The 18,025-nt window shown below is 44.4% G+C and overlaps 1 protein-coding gene across 7 annotated transcripts in view; it reads left to right on the top strand.

The window, feature by feature from the left end:
- Positions 1-17,425, top strand: part of HMCES (5-hydroxymethylcytosine binding, ES cell specific) — a 29,143-nt gene extending 11,718 nt beyond the window's left edge. For 4 of the 7 annotated variants that reach the window (XM_005571731.4, XM_065539056.1, XM_074033123.1 and 1 more), the window contains exons 4-7: positions 1,045-1,170; positions 9,985-10,166; positions 13,234-13,426; positions 15,884-17,425. In XM_005571731.4, the coding sequence (XP_005571788.3) occupies positions 1,045-1,170; positions 9,985-10,166; positions 13,234-13,426; positions 15,884-16,120 (738 nt within the window). In that variant the 3' untranslated portion in view covers positions 16,121-17,425. The remainder of the gene's footprint in view (positions 1-1,044; positions 1,171-9,984; positions 10,167-13,233; positions 13,427-15,883) is intronic. The other 3 variants (XM_045385653.2, XM_065539057.1, XM_074033124.1) reach the window with 1 other exon arrangement.
- Positions 17,426-18,025: the final 600 nt, after the last annotated feature.

Below are 18,025 nucleotides of genomic sequence, written 5' to 3'. Positions count from 1 at the left end.
CACTTCAGCTGGGATGACTAGAACAACTAGAAGGCTTTCCACATGCCTAACTCGAGGGTGTCAGGGTAGCCAGGCTTCTGTCATGGTGACTCATTTATCCCAGAGCTCATGATCCAACAGAGCAGGACAGAAGATACAAGTCTTTGTCTGAAAGCATCACTTAATCTTGGCAGTCATACGGCATTACTTATGCTGTATTCTTTTATTATTGTTATTATTATTATTATTATTTTTAATAGAAACAAAGTCTGGCTATGTTGCCTAGGCTGGTCTCAAACTCCTGGACTCAAGTGATTCTCCTGTCTGGGCCTCCCAAAGTGCTGGGATTATAGGTGTGAGCTAGCATCCTGGCCTACTTCTGTTGCATTCAATGGGTTACACAGAGCCAGCCCAAATTCAGTGTGGGAGGTGTCTATGAAATGTGAATACTGGGAAGCATGCTTCATTGGGAAGGCGCCTTTGAAGACTAGCTATCACAAGTACCTATTTGTTAGAAAAGAGGTGATTGCTTTTATGTACATTATTTAATCTTTTCAACATCTGTGTGAGTTATAACTTTCTTTATACATAAGAGAGGTACAGAGAAATTAAATAACTGTTTTAAGGTCATACATTGGCAGACCTCAGATTTTATGTATTTATTTGTTTGTTTTTTTTATTTATTTTGAGATGGAGTCTCATTCTTTCACCCAGGCTGGAGTGCAGTGGCACGATCTTGGCTCACTGCTACCTCTGCCTCCCAAGTTCAAGTGATTCTCGTGCTTCAGCCTCCCAAGTAGCTGGGACTACAGGTGTGCACCACCATGCCCAGCTAATTTTTATATTTTTAATAGAAATGGGGTTTCACCTTGTTGGCCAGACTGGTCTCAAACTCCTGACCTCAAGTGATCCTCCCATCTCGGCCTCCCAAAGTGTTGGGATTACAGCCGTGAGCCACCGCGCCTGGCCCAAACCTCAGATTTTAACTCAAGTTCGCCAAGTAATGGCAGTCTATGAAACATTATTGTATTACTAAGACCATATCTTGCTCACATTTTCCCTCAGGTGCCTCTGGGAAAGGGAAGACGCTGTGTCGTTTTAGCAGATGGATTCTATGAGTGGCAGCGATGTCAAGGAACAAACCAGAGGCAGCCATACTTCATCTATTTTCCTCAAATCAAGACAGAGAAGGTATCATTATCAGCATTCACAATATATATTTGGAAAGGCACAGGGAAACAAATTAATCAAAGGACATTTTTTTTTCCTTCGTAGTTTTATTTATTTGTTTTAAAATAACAGCTTTAGCCCAGTGCGGTGACTCATGCCTGTGATCCCAGCACTTTGGGAGCCCAAGATGGGAAGATTGCTTGAGCCCAGGAGTTTGAGACCAGCCTGGTCAACATGGCGAAACCCCGTTTCTACAAACAATACAAAACTAGCTGGGCATGGTGGCGTGCACCTGTAGTCCCAGCTACTTGGAAGGCTGAGGTGGGAGGATCGCTTGAACCCATGAGATAGAGGCTGCAATGAGCTATGGTCACACCACTGCACTGGGTGACAGAGAAAGAGTCTGTCAAAATAAAGTGAAATGAAATGAGCTCATTGAGAGATAATTTACCATAAAATTCACCTTTTTAAAATGTGCAATTCAGGAATGTTTTAGTATATTCAAAGTATGCAATTATTACCTCTATTTTTAGAATATTTTTGTCTCTAGAAGGAAACTCCATATCCATTAGCAATCACTCTTCATTCTCCACTATGCCCAGCCCCTGTCAAACACCAATCTACTTTCCATGTCTATGGATTTGCCTATTTTGGACATTACATAAAAATGGAATCATAGACTGTGTGGTCTTTTGTGACTGGCTTCTTTGATTTAGCATAATGTTTTCAAGATTCATCCATGTTTGGCATGGATCAGCACTTCATTCCTTTTTGTAAAGATATACCACATTTTGTTAATTCATTCATCAGTTGATAGACACTTGGATTATTTCTACTTTTTGGTTATTATGAATAATGCTGCTATGAACATTCATTTACAAGTTTTTGCATGGATACATGTTTTCATCTCTCTTGGATAGATGCCTAGGAGTGGAATTGCTAGGTCATATCATAACTCTACGTTTCCCTCATAAAACTTTCACTGTAGCTGGGCGCAGTGGTTCAGGCCAGGCAGGTGGCTCATGCCTGTAATCCCAGCACTTTAGGAGGCCAAAGCAGGTGGATTGCTTGAGCTCAGGAGTTCAAGATCAATCTGGGCAACATGGCTAAAACCCATCTCTACTGGCTGGGCGCGGTGGCTCACGCCTGTAATCCCAGCACTTTGGGAGGCCGAGGCGGGCGGATCACAAGGTCAGGAGATCGAGACCACGGTGAAACCCCGTCTCTACTAAAAATACAAAAAATTAGCCGGGCGCGGTGGCGGGCGCCTGTAGTCCCAGCTACTCAGGAGGCTGAGGCAGGAGAATGGCGTAAACCCAGGAGGCGGAGCTTGCAGTGAGCCGAGATCGCGCCACTGCACTCCAGCCTGGGCGACAGAGCGAGACTCCGTCTCAAAAAACAAAAAACAAACAAACAAAAAAAAACCCATCTCTACCAAAAATACAAAAACTTAGCTGGGCATGGTCTCAGCTACTTGGGAGGCTGAGGTGGGAAGATGACTTGAGCCCAGGAGGTGGAGGTTGCAGTGAGCCAAGATCGTGCCACTGTACTCCAGCCTGAGTGACAGAGTGAGACACCATCTCAAAAACAAAACAAAAACTCTTTCATTGTAAGATATAATTTGAGCTATTCATGTTAAAACATTATCAGGAGATTGCAAACAAATCAGACATGCCAACCTCATGTTTTATTTTTAATTAGATTATTTAGTCTGACACTGCTGAAACACCTGAGTTCTTAGCAGTTTGCTTGTTAAAATTGGGAATTGTTTGTTCACCTGTCATCTCATTTTGAGGACTGGAAATAGTGTTACCGAGTAAAAGGGACTTGCTACCCAATGTGCTAGAAGCCAATACCATGACACTGAGTAGCTGGTCCCAGCTACTTGGCAGGCTGAGGTGAGATGATAGCTTGAGCCTGGGGTAGCAGGTGGAGGTTGCAGTGAGCTGAGATTGCACCACTGCACTCCAGCCTGGATAACAGAGAAAAGTTTTTTTGTTTTGTTTTGTTTTTGTTTTTTTTTGTTTTGAGACGGAGTCTCACTCTGTTGCCCAGGCTGGTGTGCAGTGGCTGGATCTCAGCTCACTGCAAGCTCCGCCTCCCGGGTTTACGCCATTCTCCTGCCTCAGCCTCCCGCGTAGCTGGGACTACAGGCGCCCGCCACCTCGCCCAGCTAGTTTTTTTGTACTTTTTAGTAGAGACGGGGTTTCACCGTGTTCGCCAGGATGCTCTTGATCTCCTGACCTTGTGATCCACCCGTCTCAGCCTCCCAAAGTGCTGGGATTACAGGCTTGAGCCACCGCGCCCCGCCAGAAAAGTTTTTTATTGCAAGTCGACTAACAAGAAGATAGGAGTCCAGCTCCTCTCTGTCTCCCTTGCTGGCTTTAAGGCAGTACTTTTATTAAAAGGTTTAGGGAATGGATTCTAGGCTTAGTAGGTGATTGGTGGAAGGAAAAGGGAGGCCTGGAAAGTCTTCAGGTATGTGCAGTTATCTCTTCCTGCCTCCATATAGGTCTCATGTGCAAATTCAGGGGGAGTTAGTATGAAACGTGGTGGAAATTCAGGCTGTGATATAAGCAAGCTTGTTTTGCATATACTCTAGTCAGTTACATTGGTTCCAACCAATTCAGCGAGTTTTGTTATCTTACAGGCGGAGGGAGTTGCACTGTTTCAGCAAGTTGTTTCTTTTCTCATGTGCTATCCTATAAGCCCAAGAATTTAGTCATTGGTGTTTTTTTGTTGTTGTTGTTTGTTTGTTTGTTTTTAACTCCTGGGGCACAGTTTCAGTAGTCAAGAGAGTTTGCTTCACCCTCAGAAAATCCTCTATCAGTGATGGGTACACCAAAATCTCAGAAGTCACCACTGAAGAATTTATTCATATAACCAGATACCACCTGTTCCCCAGAAACCTATTGAAATGTAAATTAAAAAAGAAAATCCCGGCCGGGCGCGGTGGCTCAAGCCTGTAATCTCAGCACTTTGGGAGGCCGAGACGGGCGGATCACAAGGTCAGGAGATCGAGACCATCCTGGCTAACATGGTGAAACTCCGTCTCTACTAAAAAAATACAAAAAACTAGCCGGGCGAGGTGGCGGGCGCCTGTAGTCCCAGCTACTAGGGAGGCTGAGGCAGGAGAATGGCATGAACCCGGGAGGTGGAGCTTGCAGTGAGCTGAGATCTGGCCACTGCACTCTAGCTTGGGTGACAGAGCGAGACTCCGTCTCAAAAAAAAAAGAAAAAAAAGAAAAAAAAGAAAATCCCCTGTCTAGCCAATCTAGTAACACACAAATGATTTGGTACAAGACAAGATTAATTTATAAAAACATCTGTCAATTATAATAGCAAATATTGGCCGGGCGCGGTGGCTCAAGCCTGTAATCCCAGCACTTTGGGAGGCCGAGAGGGGCGGATCCCGAGGTCAGGAGATCGAGACCATCCTGGCTGACACGGTGAAACCCCGTCTCTACTAAAAAATACAAAAAAAACTTAGCCGGGCGCAGTGGCGGGCGCCTGTAGTCCCAGCTACTCCGGAGGCTGAGGCAGGAGAATGGCGTAAACCCGGGAGGCGGAGTTTGCAGTGAGCTGAGATCCGGCCACTGCACTCCAGCCTGGGCGACAGAGCGAGACTCCGTCTCAAAAAAAAAAAAAAAAAGGCCGGGCGTGGTGGCTCACGCCTGTAATCCCAGCACTTTGGGAGGCCGAGGTGGGCGGATCACAAGGTCAGGAGATCGAGACCATGGTGAAACCCCGTCTCTACTAAAAATAGAAAAAATTAGCCGGGCGCAGGGGCGGGCGCCTGTAGTCCCAGCTACTCGGGAGGCTGAGGCAGGAGAATGGCGTGAACCCGGGAGGCGGAGCTTGCAGTGAGCCGAGATTGCGCCACTGCACTCCAGCCTGGGCGACAGAGCGAGACTCCGTCTCAAAAAAAAAAAAAAAAAAAAATTATAATAGCAAATATTAAGCACTTACTACAAGTCAGTTACTCTGTTTAGGAACTTAATGTATATTAGCTTAATATACATTAATTCTTTTTTTTTTTTTTTTTTTTGAGACAGAGTTTCACTCTTGTTGCCCAGGATGGAGTGCAATGGTGTGGTCTCAGCTCACTGCAACCTCCACCTCCTGGGTTCAAGTGATTCTGCCTCGGCCTCCCGAATAGCTGGGATTACAGGTGCGCACCACCTTGCCCGGCTAATTTTTGTATTTTTAGTAGAGGCAGGGTTTCACCATGTTAACCAGGCTGTTCTCTAACTCCTGACCTCAGGTGATCCACCTGCCTCAGCACCCACCAAGTGCTGGGATTACAGGCATGGGCCACTGTGCCTGACCGTGAACTTAATTTTTACACTACAGATAGTTGGGTTTTCCTTTTTGATTCAGTCTGACAATCATTCTTTTAATTTGTGTTTAGAACATTTAATTTAATGTGTAATTATTGATGTGATTGGGTTAAAATCCATTGTTTTGCTAGTTTTCTATTTGTTCCATCAACTCTTTGTTCCTTTTCTCCTGATCTTTCTGTTTTTGGAATAATCTTTTATAATTGCATTTCGTCTCCATTATTGGCTTATTATTTTTACCTCTTTTTTTTTTTTTTTTTTTTGAGACGGAGTCTCGCTCTGTAGCCCAGGCTGGAGTGCAGTGGCCGGATCTCAGCTCACTGCAAGCTCCGCCTCCCGGGTTTACGCCATTCTCCTGCCTCAGCCTCCCGAGTATCTGGGACTACAGGCGCCCGCCACCTCGCCCAGCTAGTTTTTTTGTATTTTTTAGTAGAGTTGGGGTTTCTTTTTTTTTTTTTGAGACGGAGTCTCGCTCTGTCGCCCAGGCTGGAGTGCAGTGGCGCGATCTCGGCTCACTGCAAGCTCTGCTTCTCGGGTTCACGCCATTCTCCTGCCTCAGTCTCCTGAGTAGCTGGGACTACAGGCACCCGCCACCGTGCCCGGCTAATTTTTTGTATTTTTAGTAGAGACGGGGTTTCACTGTGGTCTCGATCTCCTGACCTTGTGATCCGCCCGCCTCGGCCTCCCAAAGTGCTGGGATTACAGGCGTGAGCCATAGAGTTGGGGTTTCACCATGTTAGCCAGGTTGGTCTCGATTTCCTGGCCTTGTGATCCGCCCGTCTCGGCCTCCCAAAGTGCTGGGATTACAGGCTTGAGCCACCGCGCCCGGCCTATTTTTACCTATTAAAAATGTTTTTAGTAGTTGCCTTACAGCTTACAGTATACATTTTAAGTTAATAATATTCTGTCTTTATACACTACACTACCATTGAAAAGACCTTACAACAGTATTCTCCCAGTTCCTCCTGTCTTTTGGGCTACTGTTATGCATTTTATTTTTACATATGCTATAAACTTACAATACATTGCTATTATTTTGCTGTAGATGGTCAGTTATGTTTTAGAGTGGTAAAAAATAAAAGTCTTTGTACATGTACCTTCATTTTAGCCATTTTCATGGATCTTCACTTATTTGTATAGATGCAGTTTTCTCTCTGGTATTACAGTCCTTCTGCCTGAAGGACTTTAAGTTTTCTTGTGGTGTGGATCTGCTGGTAATGAATTCTGATTTTTTTTTTTTTGTTTGAAAAAGTATCTATTTTTAAAAAGTCATCATGATGCTTTTTATTGAGATATAATTCACATATAATAAAATTCACCCTTTTAAAATGTACAGCGGTTTTTAGTATATTCAAAACCTTGGCCAGGCATGGTGGGTCACACCTGTAAAATTAGCCATGCATGGTGGCTCATGCCTGTGGTCCCAGCTACTTGGGAGACTGAGGTGGGAATATCACATGCGCTTAGGAGGTCGAAGTTGCAGTGAGCAGAGATCACACCACTACACTCCACCCTGGGTGACAGAGCGAGACCCTGTCAAAAAAAAAAAAAAAAACCCACAAAATGTTTTGCAGCCATCATCACTAATTCCACAATACTGTTATCAACCCCAAATAAAACCATACCCATTAGTAGTCACTTTCCATACCTCCCTGTCTTTAACCTTTGGCAACCACTGTCTTTGTTTTTGAGAGGTATTTTTCACTGTGTATAAGATTCTGGGTTAGTGGTGTTTCGTTTTCTTTCAGTCCTGCAAAAAAATACACTTCATTGTCTCTGGCTCTCATAGTTTCTTTTGAGAAGTCTAGTGTATAACTGTCTTTTTTCTTTTGTATGTAATGCATAAATGTGTGCTTCTCTCACCGCCTTCCCCTCCACCCCTGCCTTTAAGATTTTCTCTTAGGGCAGCTGTTTGAATACATTGTGTGTACATGTTTTGGCCTATTCTCTTTGCTGCTTGGATCTGCAGTTTGATATCTTTCATAATTTATGGAAATTTATTGGCTTTTTCTTCTTCAAATATTTCTTCTGCCTGATTTTCTCTTTCTGGGATTCTAATGACACATGTTAGATGATTTTATTGTCCCATCGTTCTTGGATATTCTCTCCATTTTTCTTTCTTTTTTTCTCTGTTTCAGTTTGGCTAATTTTCATTGACTTTTTTTTTTTTTTTTTTTTTTGAGATGAAGTCTCGCTCTATCACCCAAGCTGGAGTACAGTGGTGCAATCTTGGCTCACTGCAACCCCTGCTTCCCAGGCTCATAAATTCTGCCTCAGCCTCCCAAGTAGCTGGGATTACAGGCACGCACCACCATGCCTGGCTAATTTTTTTTTTTTTTTTTTGTATTTTTAGTAGAGACGGGGTTTCATCCTGTTGGCCAGGCGGGTCTTGAATGCCTGACCTCCCAGAGTGCTGGGATTACAGGCATGAGCCACTGCGCCTGGCCATTATTGACCTATCTTTAAGTTCACTGAGTCTTTCTTATAGTTTCTATCTCTCTGCTAAAATTCCTTATCTGTTCATGTATGTTGTCCACCTTTTCCACAAGAGTCTTTGACATTAATTTTACTTCAAGTTCTCTGATAATTTTAGCATCTGGGAAATGTAACCTCTTGAATCTGGTTCTATTAGTTTGTATGTCTCTTGGTGGTTGATTGCTTTAGCTTTTTTTGTGTGTCTTGTAATTTTTTATTGTTGCCAGAGATGATATGTAGGACAGAGACTGAGATTAATAATATGTCTGGAAATTCTTCTATTAGGCCATTACTATATGAGGTTAAGTCAGTCTTGTCAGGAATTGAACTGGGTTTGGGCTTTGTTGTCATTACAGTGCCTTTGTTTGATCACAGGCTTTCAAGGGCTCTGGTGTTACCTATTGTTTAGGGTAAGGATTGACTTTCCAGAGGGTTTCTCAGCAGCCCTGCTCTCTTCAGTTGTTGGATTTTCCTGTGATCCTGTGCCTTAGACAGGGTCTTTCTTGTGCCCTTTTCCCTCTTCCAGAAGTAGACTGCTTCTGCTTGTCACTTAATGTTTGTCATCTAAACAGAGGTGGAGGCAGCTCTCCGTTCAGTCTGTCTTAGGCAGACCTGGCTCTGTGACTTAGTCTTCCCCAGGGCGTAGGGGGCTTTTTCTTTCTCTCCTTCCCCAGCCTCTGTGGGTCTTTTTTTTTTTTTTTTTTGAGACGGAGTGTCGCTCTGTCGCCCAGGCTGGAGTGCAGTGGCCGCATCTCAGCTCACTGCAAGCTCCGCCTCCCGGGTCTACGCCATTCTCCTGCCCCAGCCTCCTGAGTAGCTGGGACTACAGACGCCCGCCACCTCACCCGGCTAGTTTTTTTTGTATTTTTTAGTAGAGACGGGGTTTCACCGTATTAGCCAGGCTGGTCTCGATCTCCTGACCTTGTGATCCGCCCGTCTCGGCCTCCCAAAGTGCTGGGATTACAGGCTTGAGCCACCGCGCCCGGCCGCCTCTGTGGGTCTTTACCTGTATCCGCGCCCGGCCGCCTCTGTGGGTCTTTACCTGTATCCTAGACGTGAAAGGGATTATTACCCTTTCCCTGGCAGCTTAAGACTTTTGCTCCTTAGTTCCGGAAAAGTGATTAGGTGAGGCAAGGGAGCTTGACTTTAAAGTATGCAACAGTGAGGATGGCTTCCTCCAGGCTCCTGCCCTGTCCCCAGTCTTTTTCGAGCACTGGCAACGTCCAAGAAGAAGAGCCTGTGAGCTGGTGCAGACTCCTCTGAGGTTTGCAGCTCCCGGGGATTCTGTACTATCCTACCAGCCCATACGCTGCTTGTAGAAATGTGATAATAACATTATCTGAATTCTTACCTGCTTGTATGAAGGCTTGTGTCTTCCTCCTGTTGCTGCCAATAAGCCAGTACTTATGTCCCATTGCCCCTTGGAGGACCCTGTCTTTTCTTAAATTTCAGGGAAATTAATCGACCTCACCTCTCTGATGAATTTAAGAAAAGTTATGATTTTGCATATTATCCAGCTTTTTTCTTATTGTTAGAATAGAAGTGATGTTCTTTCCAGCTTTCTACCTTTTAGGCCTTGAATTGAGTTTTGAACGGCAAGTAGGAATTGGCATGAAATTCAATTCAATTAAGAAAGGGTGGGAAGGACATTTTGGGCAGAGGAAGATTGCTTCAGCAAGACACAGGAGCATGAAATTTCATGAGAGCTTCATTTACCAACAGCTGGTTTGGGTTCAAATTAACAATATGAGTGATAGCTAGAATGGTGGGTCAGTTCACGGAAGGCCTAAATGTCCAGTGAAGGTGTTAAATTCTGAAAGTATTAAAGAGCCATGAATCTATAGCTTCAGTTGGCATTTGCCACCAACCTTCTTTGCTTTGGTGACAGAGGGGTTAGTAAGACATGGGCTGAATTACTTTTAAAATGATTTCCATGCTCTTGAGTCTGAAGTAGTACCCAACCTGCATGTAGAAGAAGTCTGCTGAGTGCATCTAATCTGCCCATATATTTTGCTTCCAGTCAGGTAGCACTGGTGCTGCAGATAGTCCTGAGAACTGGGAGAAAGTCTGGGACAACTGGAGGCTGCTGACAATGGCTGGGATCTTTGACTGCTGGGAGCCCCCAGAGGGAGGAGATGTCCTGTATTCCTATACCATCATCACAGTGGATTCTTGCAAAGGCTTGAGTGACATCCACCACAGGCAAGTCATACTTCTTACCCCTGGATCCAAAAGGATCCAAAGGAGAGTTTGTCCTCTGCTTTTAGGTAGCTTTAGAGAGTAGGAAACCAAGTCGTTTTACCAGGTAAAGTTACAATCAGTTTGACTTTAACATGACATACATTCCTAAAAATCACTGTACTATGTAAAAGGATAGAATAAAAACCACATAACTTAAGGAGAAAATGGGGTTGAGACAACACTTAAAATGTTGTCAGTGACACATTAAAAATAATGGAAACCTAATAAAACAGTAACACTGCTTTATTCATGTTAAGTGGTTAAGAAATAAATAAATACTACAGGCAGGGCACAGTGGCTCACGCCTGTAATCCCAGCACTTTGGGAGGCTGAGGTGGGTGGGTCACGAGGTCAGGAGATTGAGACCATCCTGGCTAACACAGTGAAACCCTGTCTTTACTAAAAATACAAAAACTAAATTAGCTGGGCGTGGTGGCGGGTGCCTGTGCCCCCAGCTACTTGGGAGACTGAGGTGAGAGAACGGCATGAACCTAGGAGGTGGAGCTTGCAGTGAGCTGAGCTTGTTCCACTGGACCCCAGCCTGGGCGACAGAATGAGATTCCATCTCAAAAAATAAGTAAATAAATACATAAATACATACTACAATAAATACGGCACTTTACCTTGACAAGACCTGAAGTTTGCTTGTGGAAGTGGGTGTTGGAAGAAATGCATCTCATGAGTTACTGTGAAGTTGTGGAAGGAAGGTTATGTAAAATTTTTTATCTTTTGCAGTCTTAAATCCTGGGGCACATTTTTTCTCCTTTGAACGTATTTCCTTTGAGGCATGCATTTGTAATAGATACTGTTTAATCGAAATTGAATATTTGATTCAATGTATAGCCTTCTTCAATTAACTTCTGTATCACTGCTAGAAATTCTTTAGCGGCATTTTCATCTGTACTTGTGGCTTCTCCCAATAGCAGAAAGCTTTGAAAATTGTCGCCATGTTCGAAACCAGTGAACTAACCACCACTAGCACTAAAAGGAGCCACTTGTGGTATTTAAGGTTTTATTTATATATAGGTCTTATTTATATATTTTTTGTATAAACCTTATAGGTGCTTTTTTTTTTTTTTGAGATGGAGTCTCACTTTTGTCGCCCAGGCTGGAATGCAATAGTGTGATCTCTGCTCGTGCAACCTCCACCTCCCGAGTTCAGGCAATGATTCTCCTGCCTCAGCCTCCTGAGAAACTGGGATTACAGGCATGCACCACCATGCCTGGCTAATTAGGTGCTTATTTTTATATTTATTTTTTCAGTCACTGAGCAGAGGTCAAATATAGATGCTTGTTTATATATAAATAAGTGCTTTCTCTCTCTTTTTTTTTTTCCTTGAGACAGAGTTCTGCTCTTGTGCCCCAGGCTAGAGCACAATGGTGCAATCTCAGCTCACTGCAACCTCCGCCTCCCAGGTTCAAGTGATTCTCCTTCCTCAACCTCCCGAGTAGCTGGGATTATAGGCATGTGCCACCATGCCCGGCTAATTTTGTATTTTATTTTTTAGTAGAGACGGGGTTTCACCGTGTTAGCCAGGATGGTCTCGATCTCCTGACCTCGTGATCCACCCATCTCGGCCTCCCAAAGTGCTGGGATTACAGGCTTGAGCCACTGCGCCTGGCCCAGAGTACTTCTTGAAGTTGTTCCAGCCATGGTCATTTTGATTTATTTTTTTGTAGCATTATCACTGATGTGGACTCCTTGATATCCTTTGCTCGGGAAATAATCACGTTCTGATTTTTATTCCAGGATTCTTTACTATTTCAAGCTTCTCTTCAATATTTAAAATGTTTCCATTCACATGCACTGCCTACCATGTTTTGAGCCAGGAAGCTTAGACATGTTTGAGATGTTAAATGTGTGTCTTTTTATATATATAGAAAAGTTCAGAAAGGCAAAAGAAGAGCAAAACACAATTTTGTGAAATAGTATGTAGTGAGCCAAAGTAGCAGTCAGTGTTTGAGATGTATGCACTTTGTGTATTTCTACAAGGCTCAGTTCAGCTGGGTGCAGTGTTCTGTATTCACCTTGTGTTTCTCACAGATGAAACTGCATAAGCAAACACAAAATTTGCATTGTGCTCCAATTACTCTCTAATATATCAGTGGCACTGGAACAGATTTGCATTTTAAACATAAGCATTGGCAGAACTGACTATACGTGTATTCTACCTTTATAATTTCTGCCAGAGCTGAGTACTCCCTGAAGTGATTTTTTGGAGTTCTCCTGAAAAGAATGCAGTGTGACATCTGTCAGGATTACCTGCTTTAGCCTTGTTGTAGGTTATATCTGTGAAAATATGCTTTCATGTGATATAGTTCTCTTGTAGTAATTAACCTTTAAAAATTACATTTCATTTAATCTAAATCACCATTCATTTTAAAATGTACCATTGTTTTATGTTACAGTGTTTAACATTATTTTATATGTTATATATATGTTTAGGAGACAAATGAACATTTGTCTGTATATGAATCAACTGTACCACCCAATAAAGTGTGTGCCACACTTTGCATTGACTGGGACATAAAACTGGAAGCTAAACCTAGTATATTTTCCTTACGTCCTCTGGGTACCCAGGAGTCATGTTTCACACCTTCTCTGCTTTTCTGACACATCATTTCCTTTTGTTCACAATTTTCTTAGTGTAAGTCTTTGAGAGGTGGTGAGGCTTGAGATTACTTTTGATAGACAAGTTTTCAAGAACTATTTTCCCTGCATTCTAGGCTGGAGTGTCATAGAAAGTTTACCAATTTGCTAGAGTGGACACTGGAGTACCCTAGACCAGTCATAGTACTCATCACTGTCTTTGCCATGAAACTTTATAATGTGGCTGTCCAGGTGTTGAATCTGGTGCCCTGTCACCCTGTGCTCAGGGAACACATGGCAGCAATCAGCATGTGAAGCGCAGAGGGAGGGCAGGCTCCCCTTGTGATATCTGAGCTATCAGCTGACTCAAGTCTCTCTCCCTTCTCTCCTTATTCTCACGCTACCTCTCCCAACCATTGTCTTGACTTCCCTGGCCAGGATGCCTGCCATATTAGATGGAGAGGAGGCAGTTTCTAAATGGCTTGACTTTGGTGAAGTCTCAACTCAGGAAGCTCTGAAATTAATCCACTCGACAGAGAACATCACCTTCCATGCAGTCTCTTCTGTGGTGAACAACTCGCGAAACAATACTCCTGAGTGTCTGGCTCCTGTCGACTTGGTGGTCAAAAAGGTAGGGGCCTGTGACTGGTACAGTCCTTTTTGAGCTTTCTGTCTTCTGTCAGTGTGCCTTTCTTTTAGGATGTGGCCTTTTATGATCAGCCCTTTAATTTGGACCATCAAAAGCTCTCATGCCCCTTGTACACGGCAAGGTAGTGTAGAGCAGCGATTCTCAAACCTGGCTATGACTCAGAGTTCCCAGGAGAAGAACTGTTTCAAAATGTAAATGCTAGACCCTATCCAGACATCCTGAATCAACATTTAGAGCTAGGCTTGGGCTTTTGTATAATTAAGAAGCTTCAGGCCGGGCACAGTGGCTCACACCTGTAATCCCAGCACTTTGGGAGGCTGAGGCGGGCGGATCACGAGGTCGAGATCGAGACCATTCTGGCCAACATGGTGAAACCCAGTCTCTACTAAAAATATAAAAATTAACTGGGCATGGTGGCCCACGCCTGTAATCGCAACTACTTGGGAGGCTGAGGCAGGAGAATCACTTGAACCCGGGAAGTGGAGGTTGCAGTGAGCTGAGATCGGGCCACTGCACTCCAGCTTGGTGACAGAGTGAGACTCCGTTTCAAAAAAAAAAAAGCTTCAGCTGGGTGCAGTGGCTCATGCCTGTAATCCCAGCACTTAGAAGGCAGAGGTAGGAGGGTAGCTTTACCCCAGGAGTTCCAGACCTGCCTGGGCAATATAGTGAGACCCCGTTCTCCACAAAAAGGAAAACAAAAAAAAAAGCTTCTTTGATGAAATGAGTCTGATAAACCAAGTTTGAGGACTTCTAATCTAGACAGTGATTGTGAGAAAGACAAAGGAGCCAGCCCTTGACCATATTGTGTCTCCATCCCCAACCAGCTGTGATTTTTGGTGTCTCTTTTCTGTATCTTTGCTTTCTGAACTACAAGTTGGAGGAGCTCCAGTCCTTAGTCTCCTTCAGGAGGATTTGAGAGCATTCCTACCGTGAACCTTAACTTCTTAGAATCAGCAAGGATCCAGAGGGTGTATTTTAGGGAGGGAAGGCAAACAAGCAGAAGGCCTGCAGTGGGGAGAGAAGTTTCAGAGCAAAAAGCTGGTCCCCACTGACATTTGTGGGTAAGGGTTTAGGAGTAGCGATTGTTTTTAGGTGGCATGGAGGGACTTAAAGTAGGACATACTTGGAATGTTCCAAGAATAGACATTTTAGAATGCCGTGTTAAGGATGATTGTTAGAATAGCTAGCTGTCCCCTCTCTATTTTTCTTAAAGTTTTTTCCATACCCACAGTCAGTGTCATCTTTTTTTCTTTTGTCATGATTCTGATAAACTCCTGCAACTGTGGCACTTTTTAAAAATTAGGTAACTCTAAAACTAATTCTATATACAGGTTGAATATCCCTATCCAAAATGCTTGGGAACAGAAGTGTTTTAGATTTTGAATTTTTTCAAATTTTGGAATATTTGCATTATATACTTACTAGCTGAATATCCCAAATCTGAAATGTACCAACAAGCATTTCCCTTCAAAGTCATGTAAGCACTTAAAAAGTTTAGGATTTTGAAGCATTTTGGATCTTGGATTTTCAGGGTTAGGATGCTCAACCTGTATTCATTTTGGACTAGACACTGCCCATTTCTGCCATGATCTATTTTTTTTTCTTTTTCCTTTTTAGAGACAGGGTCACGCTCTGTTGCCCAGGTTAGACTGCAGTGGCATGATCATAGTTCACTGTAGCCTCGAACTCCTGGGCTAAAACGATCCTCCCACCTCAGCCTCCCAGGTAGCTCAGCCTACAAGCGTACACCACCATGCCTGACTCATTTTTTAAATTTTTTATAGAGATGGGGTCTTCCTATGTTTCCTAGGCTGTTCTCAAACTCCTGGGCTTGATTTTCCCACCTCAGCCTCCGAAAGTGCTGGGATTACAGGCATGCACCACTGCACCTAACCCTGCCATGGTGTTTACTCCAAAAGATGTCACATTCTGGAGAGGTGGCATTGTGCCAATTCAGAACCTTTCAGTTCAGGGTTGGGGTGTGATGTAAAGCAAGCCAATAGGGAGTAGTGACAGTCAAGCAGAGGTTGTACAGATTGTCTGCACAAAGAGGAAACAATGTAGCCATATCACAGTGGCTGTTAGAAATTCTTCTGTATCTCTCCAGTCTCATTTTCCAACACTCCCCCCGGTCATGCTGAATTACATTCTTTTCCCTGAGAATGCTTCATTCTCTGCACATTTGGAATGCCTTTCAGTTCTCTTCTCTGGCTGGTCCCACACAATCCTCTGTGAAACCTTCTCTAAGAGCTGCTTTCCTGCCCCTTAGAGCACACTCCTCTCTTTCCACTCTTTACTGGTGGGCCCCAGCTGGCCCTTAGTAACATTTTCCAAGCCTGGGTAAGTACCTAATGCCTCTTCCCCTTTTTCTTCCCTGGGACTTGGCCTTTTCCCAAAAGCTTGAGCTGAATGGTTTGAGCTTTTCCCTCTTTCTCCTAGGAGCTCAAGGCAAGTGGCAGTAGCCAGAGGATGTTGCAGTGGCTGGCCACAAAGTCACCCAAAAAAGAAGACTCAAAAACACCTCAAAAGGAAGAGTCAGATGTTCCCCAGTGGTCCAGTCAGTTCCTGCAGAAGAGTTCACTCCCCACGAAGAGAGGCACTGCAGGACTCCTAGAGCAATGGCTGAAGCGAGAGAAGGAAGAGGAACCTGTGGCCAAGCGTCCTTACAGCCAGTGACACAGGACTTTCAGAGACCAAGGCCAGGGTCTGCCTCACTGCTGTTCTGATAATAGGTTCTTACATTGTATGTGTGTGTGTTTGCTTTGGGAGGAGGTGGCACTGTGTTGACAGTTGTGGGCTCATGGGGAAGTAGCCTTTTTGGCCATGAGTAGGAGCCCCTAGTGGGGCTGGTGGACAGCTTTGGAAGAGGTGTCCTGTTGCTGTCACCAGCCATGTGGGCCCCATAGGGACACTGTGCCTGCTGCCCTTTTCCTGGCAGGGCTGGTGGAGTCTTCCCTCAAAGCATGCTTTACCCAGTTGGGAAGTGTCTGCCCTGATCTGGTACTCCTTGTAGTAAGCTATTTTCTGCTCAGCTACTGGGCTCTTTCAGTTTTTTAGAATAAGTTCTTAAAATGTATTTTTTTCCTGAATAAATTATGTTTGGTAAACTTCTGCCTACATTTTGGAAAATGATGCTGGTGGGGAAAGTTCTGGATCTTACTTGTTTTTCTTCTACAATCAGTCCTCAGGAATGGGTTTTGTCACAAACGGGGCATGGGGGCTTTCTGAGGAAATAACTACAAGTCTTGGTGGTGGGCTCCTTGTTATGTTTCTTTTTATTTCAGTCTTGATACTTGCAAGTTGTCTGAATCCTTTAGCTTCAAACCAGCCTGAGTTGAGTGCTTGACACAGCAGAACCTGTCCTTACCACAGGTGGGAAGGAAAGGACCAGTTTCTAGCCGTGTCGGGCTACTCCTCTTTTAAGCATCTAGAAGGGAGGCATTCACAAAAGCTGCCCCAACAGCTTTCGAAATGACCAGGAGGACTGGGCGGCGCCGAGCCCAGAACGCTCCTCGCGCAGCCTTGGCTGCGGGCGACCGGACCGATTACTACTAGTGCGGTGGTGGTGCAGGCCCTAGCCTGTATGCAAATCAGGGATCAGACGATCGGAATTTCCACCAATCAGCGGGAAGCCTCGGCCCCGTAACTGTTAATGGGAGACAGCAGCGCCACGCCACAGGCTTTTCCGCTGGAAGGGTGGGGGGCCAGGTGGGGCTCTCGCCCCGACCCTTCCCCGAGGCCCGCCCTCCTCGCCTTTTCTCTAAATTCCTCTTTTGAGTGCCCTCCCTTCCGGTTGAGAGGTGGGGGTTGGCCCGTAGTTACACACTCAGTCACCCCGCACTGTGAAGACGGGGCCTCCCTTGTGAACTGATTTGCGTGGGATTTGGTTGTTTTATTAAGAGATTTTAAAAATTTAGATGACTTACTAGTATGACTGTTTTGTCGTATTTGCTTCCAGTTTAATAAATGACAAAAATGAAATTCCCTTTGTTTTTCATTACCATCTCCCCACTGTTTCTCATGGTTGCAAATTAGTTTGGTGAGGTATTTCCATTTTAACATGAAAGAATATAATGCCTGCAGGGGCTCGTTTCCTTTTCATTCAGGTTTTTATACTTTCATATAAATGTGATGTTAGAAACAAATCCTGGCCGGGCGAGGTGGCTCACTCCTGTAATCCTAGCACTTTGGGAGGCCAAGGTAGGTGGATCACCTGAGGCCAGGAGTTCAAGACCAGCCTGGCCAACATGGTGAAACCCTGTCTCTACTAAAATACAAAAATTAGCCGAGCATGACGGTGGGTGCCTGTAATCCCAGCTACCTGGGAGACTGAGACAGGAGAATCGCTTGAACCCGGGAGATGGTGGTTGTAGTGAGCCGAGATCATGCCACTGCACTCCAGCCTGGGCAGCTGAGCAGGACTCCATCTGAGGAAAAAAAAAAAAAAAGCAAGTCCTTACATCTGAGAGCATGCAGTATCATTTTATGAGTTTCAGGTTTACATAAACTGAAGGGCATTCTGCAACTTCTTTTTCTCTTAAGTCATCGGCTTTACTAGGTATTGCCAAATTGCTCTCCAAA

Source organism: Macaca fascicularis, chromosome 2 (assembly GCF_037993035.2).
Source record: "Macaca fascicularis isolate 582-1 chromosome 2, T2T-MFA8v1.1".
Lineage (NCBI taxonomy): Eukaryota > Metazoa > Chordata > Mammalia > Primates > Cercopithecidae > Macaca > Macaca fascicularis.
The sequence above is the reverse complement of the archived record's forward strand: the minus strand, read 5'-3'. Positions and strand labels throughout refer to the sequence as shown.